This window comes from Canis lupus, chromosome 36 (genome assembly GCF_003254725.2).
Source record: "Canis lupus dingo isolate Sandy chromosome 36, ASM325472v2, whole genome shotgun sequence".
NCBI lineage: Eukaryota > Metazoa > Chordata > Mammalia > Carnivora > Canidae > Canis > Canis lupus.
Window position 1 is genome coordinate 18,876,324 of NC_064278.1, and position 23,802 is coordinate 18,900,125.

Sequence of the window (23,802 nt, forward strand, 5' to 3'; positions counted from 1 at the left end):
GGGCCCCGAGCCCCGAGCCCCGAGCCAGCCGCGGGCTGCAGGCGGGAGCCCCGTTCGGGGAGCCGGGGGGCGGGGACTCCGCGGGGGCACCAGGGGGCACCAGGGGCGCCGCGGCCCCCCGCCCCGCCCCCCCGCCGTCCCGGGGCGCCCCCACCCCGCGGGGAGCCCTGCCCTGCCCTCCCGCCGGCCGCGGGGTCTCCCCGGGGCGCCGCCCCAGCCCCCGGGCCCCGCGCATCCCTTACCGCGCTGCTGCAGCTCCGGGCGGCTCCACGGTCCCGCCGCGCGCCGGGCATTTTTTTTTTTTTTTTTTTTCTTTCCTCCTGGGAAACTTCTCCCGGGTCGGCAGGGCTGAGCCGGCCCGGCAGGAAAAGCGCTCGGCGCCGGGAGGCTGCGACCATCCGGGAACTTCGCGGAGATGTGAGCCCTCCCCTCGGCTCCCCGGCCTCCCCCCTCCCCTCCCCTCCCCTCCCCTCCCCTCCCCTCCCCTCCCCTCCCCTCCCCTCCCCTCCCCTCCCCTCCCCTCCCCTCCCCTCCCCTCCCCTCCCCTCCCCTCCCCCCGCGGCCCCGCCACACGCGGACGCGCCGCCGGCCCTTCGCCCTCGGGCGCCCCGCCCGCCCCGCCCGCCCGGCCGCCGCGGGAGCCCCCGGAGCAGCGGGAGGCTGCGGCCCGCGGGGCTCCGTCCCCCCATCTCCGCCCCCCCCCGCCCCTCCCCGGCTCGAGCGTCTGCAGAGGTGTGTGCACCGGGGCCCCTTCCCGCCGCCGGGGCGCCCCCCACCCGAGGGAGAGCCTTTTCCCTTCGCCCTCTCTCTCTCTCTCCTCCGTTCTCCAAATTCATTTTAAAGATGAACCTCGGCCTGCAGCGGGGCCCACGGGAGCCCACGTGCATGTGCGCCCCCCGCCCCGCCCCGCCCCGCAGCCCGGGCCTCCCCCCTCCCCGCCCCGCCGCACCCGGGCGCCTCCTGGAGCCTGCAGCGGGGCCCACGGGAGCCCACGGGAGCCCACGTGCATGTGCGCCCCCCCCCGCAGCACCGGCCTCCCGCCCCGCAGCACCCGGGCGCCTCCTGGAGCCTGCAGCGGGGCCCACCGGAGCCCACGGGAGCCCACGTGCATGTGCGCCCCCCCCCCGCAGCACCGGCCTCCCGCCCCGCAGCACCCGGGCGCCTCCTGGAGCCTGCAGCGGGGCCCACCGGAGCCCACGGGAGCCCACGTGCATGTGCGCCCCCTCCCCGCCCCGCCGCCCCGGGGCGACTCCTTGAGCAGTTTTGCCTCCCCAGGGATGGTGCCGACAGCCCCCCCTCGTCCTCAGGTACCGCACGGTCCCAGTTTGCAGAAAGCGAGGGGTCTTAGTTCTACTCGGTTGCCAAAGCGGACTCTCTCCTTAGCAGGCTCGCACCGGTGCTGAAAGCCCTGGGGACCCAAAGACAAGGGAACACCGAGACGACACAGATAGTAGAACGTGTGCCTTGGAAAAAACACCTGCAAGGTACGATCCATGCGATACCCATACCCACTCAGTCGAGTTAGAATTCCAAGGCCGGCTGCCCCTTTGAGTAACAGCAGAAAAGGTGGGAATATGTGCCCTAGAGTATTGCTCTCCTAGGCAGAGGAGACGCTTCATCCTGGACTTGAGGCTGTGTCTTCCTGTACCCTTGTCATGTGCACATTTGTATCTTGACATACTCCTAACAGGGGCGACAGCCCTTCTGCAAGAAAGGTTAAGTAATGTGTGTAAAACCTTCCTGTTGGCAAATGTTCCTAAACGTACCCATCTTTTCCTAAGATTTATCATGCAGTTGCTTTTCTTTTGAAGCCGTTTCTATGGTAATATGCGCATGGTTATGTTTTATATCAAACGAGGACAAGTGATTTCATGTATCAATATAGTATTCCAGACTTGAAGAGGTATCAATAACGCTTATCACAGTGTGGCGTGGATGTTAAGCAGAGGAGCTGGCTGGTTTCCTGGCTAGGTCTCTAAGCGTTGTTTTTTGTTTTTGTTTTGTTTTGTTTTGTTTTGGTTTGGTTTTTTTTTTGCTTCAAACAGGCATAATCCTCCTTGGATTATTGTAAAGATTAAATGTGATAATCCCTCTAAAGATGAGCAGAGCGTGGCACACAAGCAGAACAGGAATCTTATCTTTGATTCCCCAAAGTTCAGCAGAGTTCCTGGGACCTCATAGGGAATGGATTCAATACTAGCTGGGAAAACAACTCTCCTGAGTTTAAGTCTTTCAAAAGTCCACGTAAATTTTGGCATTATACACAAAAGGAAATTAGGAAGGTAATGTACATGCCCCTTCCCATCATTTCATCATTGGGAGCCCAAAATAAATGATAAGCTGAATTGTCCACTGATGTAAATCACTCATGATGCCAGTGATGAGTTGTACAGCATGCCTCTGGCTGTCTGTCCTCAGACCCCAGCGCTTCCCTCATTGAAGTCAAAACCTACATAATATTTTATCAGTGGTAATTTTTCTAGTTTCAAAAAGAGGGCTGTAGTTATGTAAAATGGTGACATTTGGGGAAGATGAGTAAAGTGTTTCTGGAAACATTTTTTTACTATTTTTGCAACTTAATTATAAATTTGAAATAATCTGAAGTTGAAAAAGTCTAAAAATGGATTGTAATTTAAAAAAAAATGAAAACCTAAAATTCCGTCACAGATACCCTCTTCCCTTGGGTAATGCCAAATTAATAGCTGAAAATGAAGATACCGAGAAGCAGGCAGTGGCAGCCAGAGGTACTATGCTAAACTTTTGCAGGCGTGCACACTAATATAAATGAATTAATAAGAAAAAATGGTTTGTTAAATGCTGTTTGAAGATGAAGTTAGGCCAGAAATGTTGTCATGATACTGTGAAATAAGAAGGAGGGAGGGAGAGAGAGAGAGAAGGACATTGAGATTGACAAAGACAAGTTTACCAGAGCAGAAGATTATTAATACGTATATTTATTTGCTTACCATTTCATAGCTCTCATTTTGGAAAATTCTGAACTAGGCTTTGGTGACTTAGAACTTCTCCTCGTACAGCAATTATTCGTTTATTGTAAGTACTCTTTTAATACCTGTCTTCCCCTGTAGACAGTAGCTCCCTTTGGGGGAGAGACATGTGGTTCACCACAGTGTTGCCAGCACCTGACACGTTCTTAGTACTCATTGCCACTTAATAAATGAACGCCACGACTAGGCTAGGTCCTGGTACATACAGAATCCCCTTTAGTTCTCACAGCAACTTTGTGAAATAGATATTTGTCCCCATTTTAACAGATGAGGGAACTGTGAGTTGGAGAGCTTAGGAAACCTGCCCAAGGTCACTCAGCTTGTGAACATTAGAACCCAGATTATTTTGACACTGACACCCTCTAACTATTATGCATACTGTCTCTTGACTTGACTTCCTGTGTTTATTCCACCTCTGAGCTTCTGCTGGTGTGAATGGCTTGAATTGACTAGCATCCAGACTTGGTGGTGCCAAATATCAAAAGAAGAAAATACTATATTTATTTTTGTAGGGAATTATTGAGGTTCAGTTAGATCTGGTTAAAGGCTTTATATTACCCTAAATGTTTTGGGCTTTCTGTTCTGAATTAATAGGGAGGAAATGGAATGCTATGTGCATCAAAAGTTCCACGGTAGGCCAGGGGATGGTACTGAGAATTAGGGTGTGCGTGGGGAGAAAAAGTCTTGCCCATTGCTTTGCACCCAGTGGGTGGTCAGTACATATTTAATGGATTTACTAATTTCTAAAACTGAAAGGACTCAGCTCTTAAAAGCTGAATATTTTATTTATTTGTACCATACCTTATTCCAAAAAAAACTTAAAAAAGAGTCGACTGATGAAATTTAGATCTTCATCTGGGACAGCAAATTTACTAAGTATTTTCAATCTTTATTTATTTACTTATATTTTAAAGATATTATTTATTTGAGAGAGAGAGAGTGCAAGCAAGGAAGAGAGTGCGAGCAAGAGAGACAGACTCTAGTGCTGAGCACTGAGCCCGACACAGGGCTCTATCCCAGGACCCTGAGATTATGACCTGAACTAAAGGCAGACACTTAACCGACTGAGCCCCCCAGGCATCCCTTTATTTTATTTTTAATTGAAATATAGTTGACATAGAACAGTTTATTAGCTTCAGGTATACAACACAGTGATTTGACATATACATCACAAAATGATCATAAGTATAGTTCCCATCTGTCGCCGTATGAAGTTATTACAATATTATCAACTACATTCCCTATGCTGTACTTCACATCCCTGTGACTTGTTTTAAAACTGAAAGTTTGTACCTCTTAACCCCCTTCACCTATTTTGCCTATCCTCCTACCTCTCCACCCTCTGGCAACAACAAACTTGTTTTCTGTATTTATGAATCTGCTTCTGTTTTGTTTGGTTTGTTTTGTTTTTTAGAATCCACATGTAAGTGAAATCATATGGCATTTGTCTTTCTCTGTGACTTATTTTACTTGGCATAATTCTTTCTAGGTCCACCGGTGTTGTCACAAATAGCCAGATCCATTCTTTTTTATGACTGAGTAATATTTCTCTGTGTGTGCGTACCGCATCTTCTTTATTCCTCTCTCGATGGACGCTTAGGTTGCTTCCATATTTTAGCTCTTGTAAATACTGATACAGTGAACATAGGAGTGCATATATCTTTTTGAATTAGTGTTTTTGTTCAGATAAATATCTGGAAGTGGAATTGCTGGATCATACTGTAGTTCTGGGTTGTTTTTTTTTTTTTTTTTTTTTTTTAGAGATTTTACTTGGGATCCCTGGGTGGCGCAGTGGTTTGACGCCTGCCTTTGGCCCAGGGCGCGATTCTGGAGACCCGGGATCAAGTCCCACGTCGGGCTCCCGGTGCATGGAGCCTGCTTCTGCCTGTGTCTCTGCCTCTCTCTCTCTCTCTCTCTCTGTGACTATCATAAATAAAAAAAAATAAAAAAATAAAATTTAAAAAATTGAGAGATTTTACTTTTATTAATCTCTACACTTAACATGGGGGTTGAATTTATAACCCTAGATCAAGAGTCATATGCTCCACCAACTAAACCAGGAGCCCCATAGTTCTCTTTTTCAATTTTTGAGAATCTTCTTTATTTTTTTCCACAGTGGCTGTACCAATTTATATTCTCACCAATAGTGCACAAGGGTTCCCTTTTTTTCACATCCTGGTCAACACTTATTATTTCTTATCTTTTTGATAATACCCATTCTGACAGGTGTGAGGTGATACCTCATTCTGGTTCTGATGTGCATTTCCCTGATGATTAGTGATGTGGGTCATCTTTTCATGTATTTGTTGCCCATCTGGATGTCTTTGGAAAAATGTCTATTCAGGTCCTCCGTCCATTTTTTAGATTGAATTGTTTTTTGTTGAATTGTGTAAGTTCTTTATATATTAACTCCTTATCAGATATATCATTTGCAAATATCTTCTCCCATTCAGTAGGTTGTCTTTTCCTTTTGTTGGTGGTTTCCTTTGCTGTGCAAAAGCTTTTTAGTTTGATGTAGTCCTGTCTGTTATTTTTGCTGTTGTTGCGTTTGCCTGGAGAGACAGATCCAAAAAAAATATTGCTAATACTGATGTCTAAGAGTTTACTGCCATGTTTTCTTTTAGGAGTTTTATGGTTTCAGGTCTCACATTTACGTCTTTAATCCATTTTGAGTTTATTTCCGTACATGGTATAAGAAAGGAGTTCAGTATCATTCTTTTACGTGTAGCTGTCCAGTTTTCCCAGCACCATTTATTGATGATATGGTCTTTTCCTCATTGTATATTCTTGTCCTCTTTGTTGTAAAGTAATTGACCACATAAATGTGGGTTTATTTCAGGGCTTTCTGTTTTGTTGTAATGATTTATGTGTCTGTTTTTTGAGTTAATACCATACTGTTGTTATTACTATAGCCTAGTAGTATAGTTTAAAATATGAGATTGCAGGGCACTGGGTGGCTTAGTTAGTTGAGTGTCCAACTCTTGTTTTTGGTTTAGGTCATGGTCTCAGGGTCGTGGGATCAAGCTGGCTCCAGGCTCTGCACAGAGTCCGCTTGTCTCTCCCTGTTACGCCATTCCCTCACCCCCACTGCTGTGTGCTTTCTCTCTCTCCCCCACCCCCAAATAAATAAAATCTGGAAATGTGATACCTCAGTTTTGTTCTTCTTTCTCAGTTTTGCCTTGGCTATTTGGCATTATTTGTGGCTCCATATAAATTTTAGTATTATTTGTTCTAGTTCTATGGAAAATGTCATTGGTATTTTGATAGAGATTGCGTTGAATCTGTAGATTGCTTGCTTTGGGTAATATAGACATTTTAACCGTATTCTTCCAATCCAGGAACACAGTATGTCTTTCCATTTGTTTGTATCATCTTCAATTTCTTTCATCAGTGCCCTGTATTTTTCATAGTACAGGTCTTTCATTTCCTTGGTTAAATTTATTCCTATTTTATTCTTAACAGATACAACTGTAAATAGGATTGTTTTCTTAATTTCCCTTTGTTCTACATTCTTAGTGTATAGAAATGCAAGTGGTTTCTATGTATTAACTTGAATACACTATTGAATTCATTTATTCTGATAGTTTTTTGGTGAAGTCTTTAGAGTTTTTTATATATATATAGTGTTATATAATTTGCAAATGTTGACAGTTTTACATCTTCCTTAGCAATTTGGATGCTTTTTTCTTTTTCTTGTCTGATTGCTGTAGCTAAGATTCCCAGTACTGTGTTGAATAAAAGTGACCAGGGTGGGTATCTTTATCTCGTCCCCGATCTTAGAGGAAAAGCTTTTAGCATTTTACCATTGAGTTTGATGTTAGCTTTGGGTTTGTCATGTATGACCTTTATTATGTTGAGGTGACATCCCATCACTTCTCCATATTCTAATCATTAGAAGCGAGTTGGTAAATCCAGTCCACACTTAGTGTGAGAGTGTTAACAGAGTGTTAATATCAGTAGGCAGTGGCCACTGGGCTCATCTAAAGATCATCTTCACCTACTATTCTCCTCGTGAAGGTGTTGTAAGTTAAAGTGAATTAATTTGTATAAAGTATTACACATGATATTGGACTCTTAGTAAGCATGCAAGAAAAGCTGATTATCATTATTGTAAGCAGTAGCAGCATCCTCTACTCACATCCATTTTTCTTTTTGACTTAGTATCACATCAAGAACCAAAGAATGGCATTTACACTAAAGCTGCTGTTTGGCCAGTATGGCAGGCAGTTGCCCTCTCGGAAAATAGATATCTTCTCAAATGAAATAATATAGGAAAGCATAATAAAGGAGTTATTTGCAAAGTTATTGAAAAAAAGGAACAAGGGATGATGCCATGCTTCCAAGGCTGAAAGAGCAGAGAGTCTTTGCTTCTCCTAACCCTGAAGGGGAGAGAATATTAACCAGAACCAAGAGAGGGAAGCTTCAGTTCCAGGAGAAAGCTCCTGGCAGGAGTTGTGACCTTCAGAAGAACAATGTGCCAAGCCACGGTGACCCAGTGGGGTGAGACTGGAGGAATAAATACCTGACTTTACTCCTCTCCTGTCAGTGCCGCCCACCATTTGAGCCCAGTCAGGAGCCAGAGGACAAGGAAACCCACCATCTTATCCCATACAGGTCAGCCCCCAGGACTGGAGAGGTGAAAATATCCAGCAGGTACAGCTAGTCACCAATGGGATAGTTCCTGGAACATGATCTCTTCACATAAGAGTAACTGAAAGGCAGTTACTTAATTTTGAGTTTCCAGAATAGGAGTCAGGGATGGGTGGTGGCAGGGAACATGGTTCCAGAGGGGTTTGATTCCATTTTTTGTTTTATGGTACCCTTGAGGAGCTTTCATTTGGGCCAGTGAGGAAGACACAGGGATTTACATTCATAGCTGGTGGGTGGGCTCAGAGTAAGTGTTTCAGGAAGCTCATGCAGGCTGTAGGTTTTACTCATTCAGGAAATGAACTTAATGACATGGAAGGTGTTTATTCTGCTCACACTGTCTGATGACCTGGATGTTTAAACCTTGCTTTACTGGTCAGGTACCAGCTCAGTTACCTGTGAAGATTTAGGTGCTTCCAGAGGCAAATGGTTTTCCAAGCATCATTATCCTCCATAACAAGGATCCAGGAATTTCACTTTAGTGAGACAAGGCAGTGCAGCTGGAGAACTAGAACACTAATGCCTTACCTAGGACAATGGGGTGAACCCAGAGACTCAGGGTGGGCCTGTCCCTGCATTCTCAAGGAGTGCCTGGGGAAGTGTGGGCAGTTGTGAATTGTTGTTTCCATGCTTTCAGCCTGCTGAAGTGAGGGACACCGGAAGGGTTGGGAAAGGCTAAATTTATTTAATTTCTTTATTTTTTTAAAAAGGTGCTTTATGAAGATGCTGTTAAAATATGACCTGGAAGACAATTCTTTAAAAGGTGACAGGTAGGGTAGCCTGGGTGGCTCAGGGGTTTAGCGCCGCCGTCGGCCCAGGGTGTGATCCTGGAGACCCGGGATCGAGTCCCACGTCAGGCACCCTGCATGGAGCCTGCTTCTGCCTCTGCCTGTGTCTCTGCCTCTCTCTCTCTGTCTCTAATGAATAAATAAATAAAATCTTAAAATAAAAATAAAAGGTGACAGGTACTTGCTAAAATATCCTAAGTGTTTTTTTATCTTTTTTTTTTTTTTTAAGATTTATTTATTTATTAGGGAGAGAGAGACTAGGGGGAGGGCAGAGGGAGAGGAGCTCCAGCAGACTCCTCACTAAGCATGGAACCTGATATGAAGCTGGATCCCAGGACCTGAGATCGTGACTTGAGCTGAAATCAAGAATTGGACGTTTAACCGACTGAGCCACCCAGACGCCCCCCAAGAGCGTTTTTGAAAAAATGATGATGTGTCACAGACCCCAGAGAATAATGAATTTTAACATTCTGCAATAAACTCTTAAAAGTTGGGCACCTGGGTGGCTCAGTGGTCCAGCATCTGCCTTTGGCTTAGGTTGTGATCCCCGGGTCCTGGGATTGAGTCTCACATTAGGTTTCCCACAGGGAGCCTGCTTCTCCCTCTGCCTGTGTCTCTGCCTCTCTCTCTCTGTGTTCTCCATGAAGAAATAAAAATCTTTAGGGGAAAAAAAACTCTTAAAAGTCACAAAAGTTAAATATATATAAAATGTGTTGAAATAAGAGTACTAAAATTAATAAACAGAATCTTCATAGGTTCTCCATCTCATGATGGAGAAGACTGAAAATCTTTAATTTGCAAAAATTTATTATCTACGTGAAAGTACTTAAAGATATTATTAAACTTAAAATTTTTTTAACTTCAAATTTATATACACTCTTCTTTTTCAAAAAGGCAAGGTTCTAAATTTGATCTTTTCCATAAGTGGCACTAAGCACTGTGCTCCCTATCCAAATAGTTTAGAAATAATAAAGCTCCCTTAATCTGTCCCTTTAATGTAAAGTGACGTTTTAATGATGAGAGAGAAATAGCCTTTGAAAAGAAATTTATACTATGGCAAAAGTAATTTTGAAAACAAGCATTTAGAAATGTTTCCATCATCCAGTGATTTAGTTTTAAAGAAAATAAGCAAGTTTACTACCTGTTAAAAACTTTTTAAAAAATTTTTTATTTATTCATGAGAGACACACACACAGAGAAAGAGAGAGAGAGAGAGAGAGAGAGGGAGACAGGCAGAGGGAGAAGCAGGTTCCCCGTGGGGAACCTGATGCGGGACTCAATCCCAGGACCCCAGGACCACGACCTAAGCCAAAGGCAGTCGCTGAATCACTGAGCCACCCAGGTGCCCCCGTTAAAACTGTTATATCTGTATACTTTAAAAGCTTGTAGAGGAATTTTTAATCTGCTTGACATCTTCCAAAGTATTTTAGAAAGGGAGACATCTGGGCCCTTTGTTGAAATTATAAAATGTATCTGCTTCTAATGAGCTTGTATGAGTAAATGATTGACTTTAGGAGAAGAGAAATTTGCCAGCCAAATTTCACAAAGATCTTTACATAACAGGTCACTGGGACTGAAAAATTAATTGTGATTTCCTCAGTACACCCAATGCTGGCCTTCCCCGTCTGTAGCCACTAACCTCTGTGAGACCTCAACTTCTGCTGTGCCAGTCAGGTGCTTCACAAGCAAGGCGTGGGGCAGCCCGGGTGGCTCAGCGGTTAGCGCCGCCTGCAGCCCAGGGTGTGATAATAATATAGCAGACAAAAGATCATGGCTGCTAGGGGTTGAGGGGAGGGGAGAGGGATGGATAGGTGGAGCATAGGGGATTTTTAAGGCAATGAAATTATTCTATATGATACTGTAATGGTGGATACATGTTACACATTTATGAGGGCCCATGGAATGTGCAACACAGAGTAAACCCTAAGGTAAACTGTGGACTTAGTTAATAATAATGTATCAACAGTGGCTTATAATTTTATAGAAAATGCAGCACACTAATATGAGATATTATTAATATGGGCCACTGGGAAGGGGAAAGTGTTGAGTGGATACATTGGAACTCTTTGTACTCTCTGCTCAGTTTTTCTATAAACCTAAAACTGCTCTGCAAACTAGAGTCTATTGATTTCTTTAAGTGAGGCATATTTAAGTCTAACCCTCTTAGAACATTTCCATTTTTTAGTGAGAGCAAAAACGTGTCGTTAATAAAACATTAAAAAATATTGTTTAACTCACTTGCTTTAATTTGTATTTGTGTACATTAAATATGTACAGCAATACATAATTATAATCTATAAGGAAATCAATCTCAATCTGTTGGGGGTTTGCATCCTCAGACATTTTTATGGATACCATGCACCTTCAAAATGTTTGTTGCTGTCTGGAGGGATGCTTTCCCACGGAGAAAGTAAGCTTCAGCTGGCTCAGGGACTCCCTGGTGGTGGCTTGATGAGCACCCTCGGAGGGGGGTGCTGGAGGATGATTTACTGAGGCTGCCTTCTGGGGCCGAGGCAGCACCAGCCAGGCGGTATGAAGAGGGGGGCGTCCGGCTGAGCAGCAGCCGTGATTAGGGGCTGAGGGACTAGACTGGGTCTATGTGGTAAGCTTAAGAGAACTGGAATAATCATTACCTGACCAAGTGATGGGGTGTGGGGTGGGGGAGGCGTGGAGTCTGGAAGAGCCAAGTCTCTGGCTGCAAGGGAAGACGAGACCAGCTTAAATGTGCTGTTAATAATCGAGGTAAGCAGTGGCCGACACCAGAAAAGCCTTAGGATGGACAGATATTGTCAGCAGGGTCAGTGCTGTGGGGCCTGCCGTTTCCTGTAAGCGCCAGCTTCGTATCCAGGGTCACTGGAGTCAGAAGACCCTGCAGGCTGGGCTGGAGAGAATGGGCGTGGGGGGCCGTTGTGGACTGTGGGGTCCAGCGAGGAAGGAAGGAAGGAAGGAAGCAGCTCCTGCTTCCTTACTCATCACAGAATCGAACTAGAAAACGAAACAGCCACTTCCTGGCCTCTGGCAAGAGGGTGTTTCCCAGGCGTCCACCAATTAGACAAAACCCCAAGTGCATCCTCTTCCTTATCCCTGAAATCCTTTTTTTTTTTTTTAAAGATTTTATTTATTTATTCATGACAGACACAGAGAGAGAGAGAGAGGCAGAGACACAGGCAGAGGGAGAAGCAGGCCCCATGCAGGGAGCCTGATGTGGGACTCGATCCCGGGACTCCAGGATCACACCCTGGGCCGAAGGCAGGCGCTAAACCACTGAGCCACCCAGGGATCCCCTTATCCCTGAAATCCTATCAGGATTCAGTGTCCTATCAGGTACAGAAGTTGGTTGCCCATGTCTTTTGGCAACAGAACTTTGTCTTCACACCAGAGTGTGCAGAGCACTGAATATGTAAAGCAGAAGGGGGCAAAAAGCTGCCCTGGTGGCGGTGGAGACCGCAGGGTGGGCGCTCACATGTCTGTGCTCAGCCTTCCAAATGGGACCCTCAGGAATGATTTGAGAACAGCTGCCTGGAGAAGCAGGTCTAAGCTCCTTGATGTGGTAACTGGGGACTTCCTTGACGTTACTCTTATTTTGTTCTTCTGTCTCGTTTTTGGCCACTCCTTGTTTTGTATTTTATGCCCCCAAAGTACAAAATACCTGAGCTGTCTGTCCTTCTGTGCTTTTGCTCACGCTGTTGCTTCTGCTGGAGATACCTTTGCACTGGCTGCCTCTGACCCAGTCTTCAGAATTCACCTGTGATAGCATCTCCGATGCCTCTGGGCCTCCGCAGTGCCCTTGATGTGCTTACATCTGAGAAGTTACCTCTCTCAGGAAATTCCTCCTGTATTTGTTACCCCCACTAAGCTGTGAACTTCCCAAGGGCAGGAATCTTTGGAATCTCTGAGACCTCTGTCCCCATCCCACCCCCCACCCTGCACCTGACATAACTGATGCAATTGTTTGAGCATTATCTGGCATCAATTTAGAATTCAAAGGATCCTTTCTGGAAAGCCAGTTTGAGGAAAGAAGAGATGAGTACCTAATAAAGCAGGGAGAGGAGAGGGGATAGTAGCTGGGGCCCAAGGGTTCAGGGCAGGAGAACCACAGAGTCCTTGAAGGTTCACAGCAGGTCTTGGGCTTGAGGAGCTGCCACCACTGCTGTTGAATTGAATTAGTGATAAGTAACTGGGAAGGTGTACTCTGGTCTGCAATGGCAGGGGCTCCCCAGGAGCTCTGGAGGCCTCTGGTTACTTCCCCTGATGCTACAGGCCTCCAGGGATTCTAACCAGCATAATGGACTTTGAAAAGGGAGACAGCTGAGCTAGGCAAGTTCAAGTCCCTGAGGGATGATGATGGCTTGGTTAAGGACTCCTTCAGCTCTGTCTGAAAGAAGAAATCTCTTACTGAAATCTTTTTGCTCAAGGTTCAGGAAGGGAAGAGGGAAGAGGCACTGGACTCTGTGTTACGAGAACCAGATGGATTCTAGGCCTTGCTTTAAAACATTGAACGCTCTCTCCACCTGGGTGTTCTCCACAGACATGAGCTAGAAACGCTTCCGCTTCTCTGCTTTGCAGGCATCTTGCCGGAACCAGTGGGGCCGGCTCTGCCACTTGCTGTCTCTGTGACCTTGGGCAGGTTCTCTAAACTTTCTGGGCCTCGGTTTCCTCATGTGTAAGATGGGGACACTAATTGTATCCTACTTCATTTAATGGAAAGCTCTCCATACAGGGCCTGGTACAGAGAAGCCCTCAATGAAAATTGGCTAAAATGATGCCGCTAACACGCTGAGTCATTTGGAAATGCTCAGTTGAGGATAAAACAGCTGAACGACCAGGAGGCGAGATAGCATAAGGCCTCGCTGCTTAAAGATGACCCATGGACCAGCAGCATCGGCATCACATGGGAGCTTCTTAGTTACGCAGAGTTTGGGGCCCAGCCCCCGACGTACTGAGTCTGAACCCGTGGTTTAACGCGATTCCCCAGGTGATTCATACACATAGTAAAAGTCAGGAGGATCTGACTGAGAAGCACTGACACATCTGCCACTTGCTCACCGTGTCACTTGGGTAAGTTCCTTAGCCTCTGTGTGTGTGTCAACTGTAAAACCCTAGCGCCGAGGGTCGTGGTGGGAGCCAGGATGGCCCCGGCACGTGGAAATGCCCTTCAGCGTTTGCTGTCTGTGCTCTCCAGCCCCACGCTTATGCCACGTTGGCCCCTCACGGAGCCTCATGTGGGCCAGGTTCAGCGGGAGCCAGACTGCCGGGGTCACATCCCAGCTGCCACCCCTGGAGCGGGGTCTGCCCGTGTAACCTAGACGGTCACTTCAGTGTCCCGAGTCCCCGGTTCCTCTGTGCTTCTAGCGTAACGATGACCGTGCCTAGCTCTTGCGGATGCTGGAGCGTAGAGTGGGATGTGCAGCCAAGGGGCTGGTGCTGCAGGCGCATTTTAGCTTTGTCAGTGCGCATGTATTGATTGGAGGCCGCACTTCAGGCTCAGGTGTGTCCCTGTCCCACGGGAGCCCTGGGCCCCTTGCTGCCCACCGAGCAAGGGCAGGAGCTTCCTGGGCTACAACGTCGGTACCACGGAGGACAGGACCCACACTGTTACAGGCAGAGGAGGGAGTGCAGGCCGGCCAGGTGAGTACACGGGCCTGACCCTCTCCGGGCGACTCCCCTGGTTCCCCAGGGGACCCTAAGCCCCGTGAGGCTGGGCCGCCTCTGCCGAGCTCGCCATCAGGTTTATGGGGTGTCTAGTGTTTTGCCTGCCACATGATGAGTGCATAGTCTAGGTGTGCCAGGTGATGGTGAAAGAAGAATATTGTTCTAAGCGTGATGGCCAAAGGGGCGCCCTCTCTCCGTCTTGGGTCTTTCCCGCGCAGCCAGACTGCGATGTTAGGACTGAAAGAGAGACGACTGCGTGCACCCCATCTCATGGTTGCCTCTGACACCCTCTTGCACAGTTCCTCCTGATAATTCTGGTGTCACCACAAGAAGCATATCCTTTTAAAAATTTTTTTATTTAAAATCTAGTTAGTGGGCAGCTCGGGTGGCTCAGTGGTTTGGCGCTGCCTTCAGCCCAGGGCCTGATCCTGGAGTCCTGGGATCGAGTCCCACATCAGGCTCCCTGCATGGAGCCTGCTTCTCCCTCTGCCTGTGTCTCTGCCCCTCTCTCTCTCTCTCTCTCTCTCTCTCATGAACAAATAAAATCTTAAAAAATAAAATAAAATTCCAGTTAACATGCACTGTAACATTAGTTTCAAGTGTACAGTGTAGTGACTCAGCACTTCATACAACACCCAGCCACCCAGCGCTCATTGTAACAAGCGCCCTCCTTGATCCTCATCGCCCCCAACCCTCTCCCCCACTTAGAGAAACATTCCCTTTTAAGGTATGAAGGGTCTTCACACCCGGCCTGGGCTCTGCTCACAGAGCGAGGCTCCGTCATCATTTTCGGCTAAATCATGGCCTGTGGGCAGAAGCCATTGCTAGGAGCAGAATCTTGCACATCATTTTGGGTCCAGGTCCCGAAGGGATGGTGACTAGTCTAGAGGGTGAGCCACTGCGGGAGGTGGGGACTTCTGTTCCTAGCAGCTCCAACAGCCTCTCTCTTAAAGGCGAGGTCTGTGCCAAGAAGGGCTTTGAGTTGGCCATACCTGCCCACGTATCCTGGTACTGCTGCTTCCTCGCTTCCCGTAGGACATTAGACTACTTGTTTATTTCTTTTGAAAATTATTGGTTTGTCTGCAAAATGAAGAAAATAAAACCTCTTCTCGTAAGGCTGTAGCGGGAGTTAAAGTGGAAGGTGCGTTGCAAGTGTGTAAGGTCGACACATGAGAGCATAAATGGGGGTGCTGTTAGTAAGTACACCAGGACCACCAGCGTGCCCACAAAGCGGGCCCCACGGTCTCCCCAAGTAAAGAGCACATGCGAGCTGTGAGGTGAGGGATAGTTTCAAATCATTTTGATTTTTACATCTGCTTAAGATAGGATTGCCAGGTTTACCAAAAGAAAGCCTGTCTGAAATACTGCATGGGATGTACTTACGCTAAATTATTTGTTTATCTGAAATTCCAGCTTAAGTGGCTATACTGTACTTTCTCTGGCAACTCTTGTCTGAGTATTGGGCCGCAGGAAGTTAAATGGTAAAAGTAAAACTCTGTTGCTACTAATGCCAGGGAAGGGCTTGCCTCCTGGAAGCAAACTGTTGCATTACTGTTTTTCTCCCCCGGAGTTTGAGGCTGGCCTTTGGAGAAGGGGAAGAGGACCTGCATGAGGGCGAGGGAGGTGATGGAAAGGATGGAAGGTGACGAAGAGGGCACCTGGGTGGCTCCATAGGTTAAGTGTCTGCCTTCTGCTCAGGTCATGACCCCAAATTGAGCTCCCTGGTCAGCAAGGAGTCTGCTTCTCCCTCTCTCTCTCACTCACTCTCTTTCAAATAAATAGAATCTTTAAAAAAAAAAAAAAAAAAAAAGGGTGACTGAGAGATCCTGCTGAGGATGGATGAGGTCCTCCAAAAGAGGACCCCCTTTGATTTCAGGGCCTAGAGGTTTTCTTAAGAAACTAAGGACAGGGGATCCCTGGGTGGCTCAGTGGTTTCACGCCTGTCTTTGGCCCAGGACGCGATCCTGGAGTCCCGGGATCGAGTCTCGCGTCAGGCTTCTGGCATGGAGCCTGCTTCTCTCTCTCCTCTGTCTGTGTCTCTGCCTCTCTCTCTCTCTCTCTATGTCTATCATAAATAAATAAAAATAAGTTAAAAAAAAAAAAGAGAGAGACTAAGGACAGAACGACCCTTATGGGGGAAAGAGTGAAGAGGCGATTGGAAAGCTAATGGTCAAGGTGATGACTTGTATTTTCAATGCCGTGAAGGTGGGAGGGTAGTGGCTGGCAACTGATACAAAGGTTTGGGGTTGTCTATCTGGAACCTAACCTTCTCAGCTGAAGTTAATGACTTGGTGTGGCCAGAAAAGGCTAGCAGGTCTTTTTCTTTAGCTCAAAAGTGGATTTAAGAGCTTTCCCTCTCCTATTGGTGTGAGAAAAGGAGGGAGATGAGCCACAGCCACCCACACACTTGGCAGTACACCCTCAGGCTATAGGAAGGAGTGGACACTGGGCTTCCATGGGCCCCTCGGGAGGGGCAGCTGCCCCAAGGCCTTAGTCCTGACTCACAGGGACACCTGCCCTTTGTGACAGGGCTCTCCTGGGACACTGCAGAGCCATGACTAACTAATGTGAGCACCTGGGCTGTCCCTGGGAGGGCTGGCCTCTCAGTCGGGCCTGGGGCTGTCAGCCCCTTCTGACACCTCACAGAGAGACTCTCTTTGGGGAGAGGGTGGTGTATGTAGCATGATGGAAGGAGTGACGTGAGGGGTGCAAATTTTAAGGTCCTTTAGCACTTCTTGGTGGGTTTCTTTCATATTGCTGCCCACAGGCCTTCAGTCTAAGCTCCTACACACACATGTGCAAGCATCCCTGTAGCTCTGTCTGAGAGGAGCCACCGAGAGCCTTTTCTTCTCTAATCTGAGTCCTGGAGTGGAAGGGAGAGAAAGCCAACCTCAGCCCCTTCCTGAAATCAGCTGGCGGGGTTGTGTGGCTGCAATCAGGATAAAGAACTATCTGAAAGGCTTTTTGAAAAAGCAAAGCTGGTGCAGCTGCAAGCGCTTACTCTGTGCTGTTCGCCTGGTGGTCGGGAGAGGAGAGAAGGCCACTCCCCAACGTGGGGTCAGTTCCTTTGTTTCTCTCTCCCCATCTTCCCCCTCACCCGTACAAGGCTCTCCCACAAACCCCCTGCTGCCCGGCCACCCAGGCCACACACTTGGACCCAAACATGGGAGGAAGTGAGGGGTGGACAGAAGTGCACCCACCTAACACCCATCTGCCACCTACCTCTTTCCGTGCTTGGGTTTTGGCATCAGCTGATTTCCATTTCAGCTCCTGTCCCCCAGGAAGTGGTTTCTTTTTTTTTTAATAATAAATTTATTTTTTATTGGTGTTCAATTTGCCAACATACAGAATAACACCAGTGCTCACCCCGTCAAGTGCCCCCCTCAGTGCCTGCCACCCAGTCACCCCCACCCCCCACCCTCCTCCCCTTCCACCACCCCTAGTTCGTTTCCCAGAGTTAGGAGTCTTCCATGTTCTGTCGCCCTTTCTGATATTTCCTACCCATTTCTTCTCTAGGAGGTGGTTTCTTGAACATTCTCACATACTACGAGGCACCGCTGAGTGAGAGAATTAGCACATAAAAAGAAACTCTTGAATCCAATAGAGGAGAAAGGTGGGCAGAAGATGTGTTAGGTGGGTGCCCCCAGGCACCCTCCACTTTCTCCAGTTCCCTGATCCAAGTGTGTGGTTCCGATCTAGAGTTCAATGTAGTCAACAAAAAAAAATTCTTGGCCTGGCCAACTCAGTAGAGCGTGCGACCCCCTTTTTTTTTTTTTTAAGATTTTATTTATTTATTCATGAGAGACACAGAGCCCATTGTGAGACTGGATCCCAGGATTTGGGGATCACAACCAGAGCCAAAGGTAGGGGCAGACGCTCAACCACGGAGCCACCCAAGTGTCCAAGCATGCGACACTTGATCTCAGGGTTGTGAGTTCCAGCCCCACATTGGGTGTAGATTACTTAAAAATAAAATCTTTAAAAAAAAAGTATTCTGAGATTATGACTTTTTTTTACTTCCTGGTGTTAAAATTCATTTTTTTCCATAAAATGAAGAATCATAAATGATGACTTGAAGCTCTATTCATAGTTAACAGAATATGATATTGGTAACTATATGTCAGTCCCTGAAAAAAGATTTTTTAGAATATATTTAATGTGAAATCCCCAAGTCTGGGCACCATGGGTTCAGAATGTTGTCCGCCCCGGGTGGCGAGGCCAGAGCAGGCATTCAGGTATCTGACATGGTGCCTGCAGGGAGCACCTGTGCAGTCCAGCATCCTTTCATGGCAGAAGGGAAGGTGTGGAGCAAGCTCTTTCTGACATCATGGATTCTAGGGTAAAATAAGTCTTAGTTTCCCTTTGTACCCTTATACCACAAAAAAATGTGATTAGAAGAATTCAGCATCCATTTTGGCAGCAACTAAACACATGGCTACATCTCCATTTCTGAGAGTTATGTACACAAAGCTGCTAAAATACTGTTCTCCATTAGAATCTGTTTTTAATTAGCTGAGGAGCTTTATTGCTTTCTGATTTGAATTAGATTAAATTGAACAGATATGCATTTGGATACCAACTGGACAAAGGCAGAATGAGGGGCTGTGGGGAAACCGAGTGAATCAGATGTGGCTGCTGCCCTCAAAGAGGTTCCAGTCCAATAGGGTGATAAGAAACTGCTTGATAACGGGAAGAAGAGGGGAGAGGCATGAGAAGCCTATCTTTGGGTGCGAGGGGGAGGGTCCGAGGAGATAGAGGGCTAGTGGACAGGGGGCCAGGACAAGCATTCTGAGAAAGATGACATCTCGGTGGACCAGCCCTTGTGCGCAATTTGGGAGCAGCGACCGTGTACATCGCTCTAGCGTTCCGAGGATCTGGTATCCAGTAAGTGCTCAATAAATGTTTGAAGGATTAATCAAACATTATTGGCAGTGGGTGTTCTGGTTAAAAATGACTTACTGAGCACTACGCTTTTCTTAGGCTTAAAATATTTGGGAACAGCTCTTCGTTTAAGCAAGTTTTATGTGCGTTAAGGGATGATTTTCCATTAGTTCAGTGGCTGCGATACTTACTTTTCAGCACAAGAGGGAGCTGCTGCCTAGTTTATTTAACTAAAATGGTATTTCTCTAGGTTTGGCCCATCTTCTCAAATTACAGTGCAGTGTATTGTGTCACCCTCCCTAAAATGGCCCACCAACCGAAAAATCCTATTACAATATAATAGCATTATTATCAGTGGTGCATTGTTTTCCTAAAGGAATTTCTCCTAAATTATATGATTAGCAGGAAGAAAAGGTAGCATTTGAAATATATTATAAACACCTTAGACCAGGCTGGGGGGGGAGGGGGTTCTTCAGGGCCATAAACAAATCCAGGGTTTCCCAGTATTGGAAGCTCTGTTAGGAAAATGCCTCAAGAGCCGCCCCAGTGGCGCAGCGGTTTAGCGCTGCCTGCAACGTGAGGTGTGATCCTGGAGACCGGGGATCAGTCCCATGTCAGGCTCCCTGCATGGAGCCTGCTTCTCCCTCTGCCTGTGTCTCTGCCTCTCTCTATCTCTCTGGGTCTCTCATGAATAAATAAATAAAATCTTTAAAAAAAAAGTTGAAAAAAAAAAGGAAATTGCCTCAAGGCCTCATATGTTGGCCACAAACCTGAGATAACAGCCATTTCCATCAAGTTTTCATGAAGGTCAAAGTCTACCTGAGGGCAGCCCCAGTGGCGCAGCGGTTTAGCGCCGCCTGCAGCCCAGGGTGTGATCCTGGAGACCCCGGGATCGAGTCCCACATCGGGCTCCCTGCATGGAGCCTGCTTCTCCCTCTGCCTGTGTCTCTGTCTCTCTCTCTAGCTGTGTCTCTATGAATAAATAAATAAAATCTTTAAAAAAAAAAAAAAAAAAAAAAAACAAAGTCTACCTGAGATGTTGGCTGAGTCCAGGCCTTCAAACTTGGGATGTATGGTTTCTTTCACCAGGAGCTGCAAAAAAAAAACAAAACAAAACAAAAAAAAAAGACAATGAGGTAGCCAGAACCCAAGTGTATATCTTGAATAAGAACACATGGGGATCCCTGGGTGGCGCAGCGGTTTGGCGCCTGCCTTTGGCCGAGGGCGCGATCCTGGAGACTCGGGATCGAATCCCACGTCGGGCTCCCAGTGCATGGAGCCTGCTTCTCCCTCTGCCTGTGTCTCTGCCTCTCTCTTTCTCTCTCTGTGACTATCATGAATAAATAAAAAAATAAAAAAAATAAAAAAAAAAGAAAGAACACATGGTATTTATAGTAATCAGAACTTAGTGGTGTGGGGGTGCCTGGGTCTCTGAGTCCTGGGATAGAGACCAATGTTTGGCTTCCTGCTCAGTGGGGAGCCTGCGTCTCCCTCTTCCTCTGCTCCTCCCCTATCCTCCACTCGTGCTGCTCTCTCTCTCTCAAATAAATAAATAAGATCTTTTTTTAAAAGATTAATTTATTTGAGGCAGAGAGGAGCACAGGGAGAAGGAGAGAATCTCAGGCAGACTCGGTGCTGAGCGTGGAGCTCAGTCTCATGACCTTAAAATCATGACCTGAGCAGAAATCAAGAGTTGGATGTTTAATGGACTGAGCCACCCAGGCGCTCCAGGACCAGGCCTTCTTGATTTTTGTGTCCCCTGCAGAGCCTAGTCCAAGGTCAGGGGGCAATTCATTTGTGTTTAGAAAAAATATCACACCCAAGGGTGACAGATAAACTAAAAAAGGAGGAAGAATTGGGGTCTTAATACTTAAAAGTTGTTTGTTCCTTGTTTTTGGTTGGCTGGTTGTTAAATCTTAATGCTCTAGTCAAGAGGTAGTAAGTGTGGTGAAGAACATGGACTCAGGTGTCTTGGGTTTAAATTGCAGCTGGGCTGTTTCTAGCTCTGTGGTCTTGGGCACGATTCCTGTCCTTTCCATGTCTCAGCTTCTTCATGAGAACGTAGCATGCTGGATTTATTACTTGTAAAGTCCTCAAAACAGTGCCTGGTATGTAGTAAATACTATTAGTAATTATAAAATAGAGTAATTATACTTAGTGAGATGTAGTCAAAATATACTTTGATTCATTAAAAGCCAAATAAAACTTGAAAGAAATGTATCAGAGTTGGGTTGATGAAAATGTTCTGGGAGACGCCTGGGTGGCTCAGCAGTTGAGTGTCTGCCTTCGGTTCAGGGCATGATCCTAGAGTCTCAGGGTCGAGTGCTTCTCCCTCTGCCTGTGTCTCTGCCTCTCTCTCTGTGTTTCTCATGAATGAATGAATGAATGAATGAATGAATGAATAAATAAATAAATAAATAAATAAATAAATAAATATCTTTAAAAAGAAAATGTTCTGGAATTATCTGGAATTGATGGTTACACAGCCTCATGAATATACTTTTAGAAACACTGAATTGTACACTTTCAAATAGTGATTTTTATTATATATAAATTATACCTCAATAAAAATATAACAAAAATTGAATGAATATATGTACCCTGTCCTCTCCTGGGCTTCAGGGAGGAAATACCAAAGGCTGTGTTTAGGACACAGCCTTTGCCCTGGAGGGTATTATCTCAGGGGCACCTCCAAAGCATTGCCCAATTCTTCTAGCACCCTGGAGGAGACACTGCTATCCACATTTTTTACTGAGACTCAAAAGGGTTAAGTAACTTGCCCAGGCAAGGTCCCCCAAGAAGTGTGGGTAGCAGGAACCCAAACTGCCTTCTTCAGGTAGGGAAGTCTTACTGAGGACAGGTAATGTACATCCATAAAGTACTCAGTGAAGCAGACATCCTGGAGATCAGGCCTCGTATATGTGATAAGAAAAATAAGAGTATATAGGCCATGACCTGCCAGAAGGGATGGTGGGTGCAGGCCGGGTTGGGATGCGGGGAGTTCTGGAGTCAAAGGCCTTTGAGAAGGGCCTTTACAGATGGATTTGGTGTTTGTGATGCGGATCAGTTGCAGTCCAGGTAGATGGCTTTAGAGGGGTTGTAAGAAGGGCTCATGGATCTGTTTTTCCTAGAACTATACATATTCTCAGGTTGGAAAGCCTTATGGTGTGCATAGTCACAAACATGCATATGTAAGGAATTCACAGTGACACAACGGAAGCCGGAAGCTGTAGGCACTGTTTGGACCAATTATACCAAGGTAGGATGTTGGAGAATAAGGGGACTCTAAAGACGATGTAGGTTGCTTAACCATTCATTCATCTCTTCATTGATTCAACAAATTTTTGGAGCACCTACTTAATACCTGAGAGTATAAACATAAATAAACTACAATCTTTGTTCTTTGGGAAGATTCCAAAGTGTAGAAGTCGAAAGCAGACAGGTACATGAGGAAATACTGTAAAATGAAACATGGTCTCTGGCAACAGGCTCTAGAAAGGAAAATGGAACCATAGGCTTAAAAACATTTTGTCAAGTTGATGTTCAAAAAATAAAGATTGTTCAAGAGGTTTACTTTTCTAACTAAAGAATACACCCTTGACAGACTATCTTAGGAGGGCCTTCACGGGCTGATAGTGGGAGAAGAAAGATTTGGGGAAGTGCCCCAAGAGGAGGAGAGAACAAGGAGACCCCTCCTCATTCTGCTCACCACCCTCCCCTTGTTGTAGGCCCCCTGAGTGCTGGGTGGGCCACTTCCACAAAGTGGTTTAAATTTGAAGTGGGACACTTCCCCTGGGCTGGGGCTTGGTTGGAGGAGGGAGCTAGGAGCCTGGGATGTTGGTGGGGAGAGATGGTAGTAGTCCTCCAAGAGGCAACTAGTAACTCTATTGTGGCAAAGTACACACAACAGTTACCACTTTAACCATCTTGCAGTGCACATTTCAGCAGCACTAAGTACATCTGCAAGGCTGCAACCATCACCACTCTCCACTTCCACAACTTTCCATTACCCCAAAATAAAACTATACCATTAAGCAATAACTCACCCCTCCTCCCACTCCTGGTGTCACCAAACAATGTCTATGGCTTGCAGTTTTTGGGAACTGTTTTAGATTTACAGATATAGTTGTCTTAGTCTGTTTGAGCTGCTGTAACATAGTACCACAGACTAGGTGGCCTAATAAACAGGAATTTATTTCTCACGGTTCTGGAGGCTGGAAGTCCAATATCAGGGTGTGGGCTTCACTAGGTTCTGGTTCCACTGCACTCTTTAGAGTTGCAGACTGCTGTCTTCTGGCTGTGTTCTCATGAGGTGGAAGGGATGAGCTAGCTCCCTGGGGCATCTTTAACAAGATCATCCATGTCATATGAGAGCTCCACCCTCATGACTAGTCACCTCCCAAAGGCGCCACCTCCTGATACCATCACACTGGGTCTGAGTTTTCAACTTGAGTTTTGGGGAGATACAAGCCTGCAAACTATACCAGTAGAACCAAGAGGTCCCAAATGCCCTTCACCCAGCATCCATCAGTGTTCATAGAGCCATGGTACATTTGTCAAAACTAAGTAATTAAGATTGGTACAATAATCTTAACTAAGTAATAGACTTTATTCAGATCTCCCCTCATTTCCACCAAGGTCCTTTTTCTGTTCCAGATTCCAATCCAGAATACACATGGCAGTTAGCAGCTCTGCTTTATATTTGCTGAGACACTCCTGGCACTTTGCTCTCTAGTCCTTAGCTGTCTCATGTGTCCAGTGGGAACCACTTTAGTGCAGTCTCCACCTAACCAGGCACAGTGAAGATTGAAGGGGGTAGGAGAGTGGAG

General features: G+C 46.3%; 2 protein-coding genes across 32 annotated transcripts in view; one reads left to right on the top strand and one right to left on the bottom strand.

The window, feature by feature from the left end:
- WIPF1 (WAS/WASL interacting protein family member 1) overlaps positions 1 to 384 on the bottom strand; it is a 122,329-nt gene extending 121,945 nt beyond the window's left edge. The window contains exon 1 of the mRNA XM_025460235.3: positions 243 to 384. The gene's annotated coding sequence lies outside the window, so the exon portion shown is untranslated. The remainder of the gene's footprint in view (positions 1 to 242) is intronic.
- The window catches only part of LOC125754439 (basic proline-rich protein-like), a 139,159-nt gene that overhangs the window by 8,838 nt on the left and 106,519 nt on the right, over positions 1 to 23,802 (top strand). For 6 of the 31 annotated variants that reach the window (XR_007408647.1, XM_049106299.1, XM_049106293.1 and 3 more), the window contains exons 1-2: positions 969 to 1,307; positions 1,384 to 1,484. Coding sequence is in view for 12 of the 31 variants with exons in the window: in XM_049106299.1 (XP_048962256.1) it covers positions 1,008 to 1,307; positions 1,384 to 1,484 (401 nt within the window). In the remaining 19 variants the exon portion in view is untranslated. Of the gene's footprint in view, positions 1 to 279; positions 418 to 968; positions 1,308 to 1,383; positions 1,485 to 2,976; positions 3,052 to 13,160; positions 13,499 to 23,802 lie in introns of those variants that run through there. The other 25 variants (XM_049106302.1, XM_049106303.1, XM_049106301.1 and 22 more) reach the window with 16 other exon arrangements.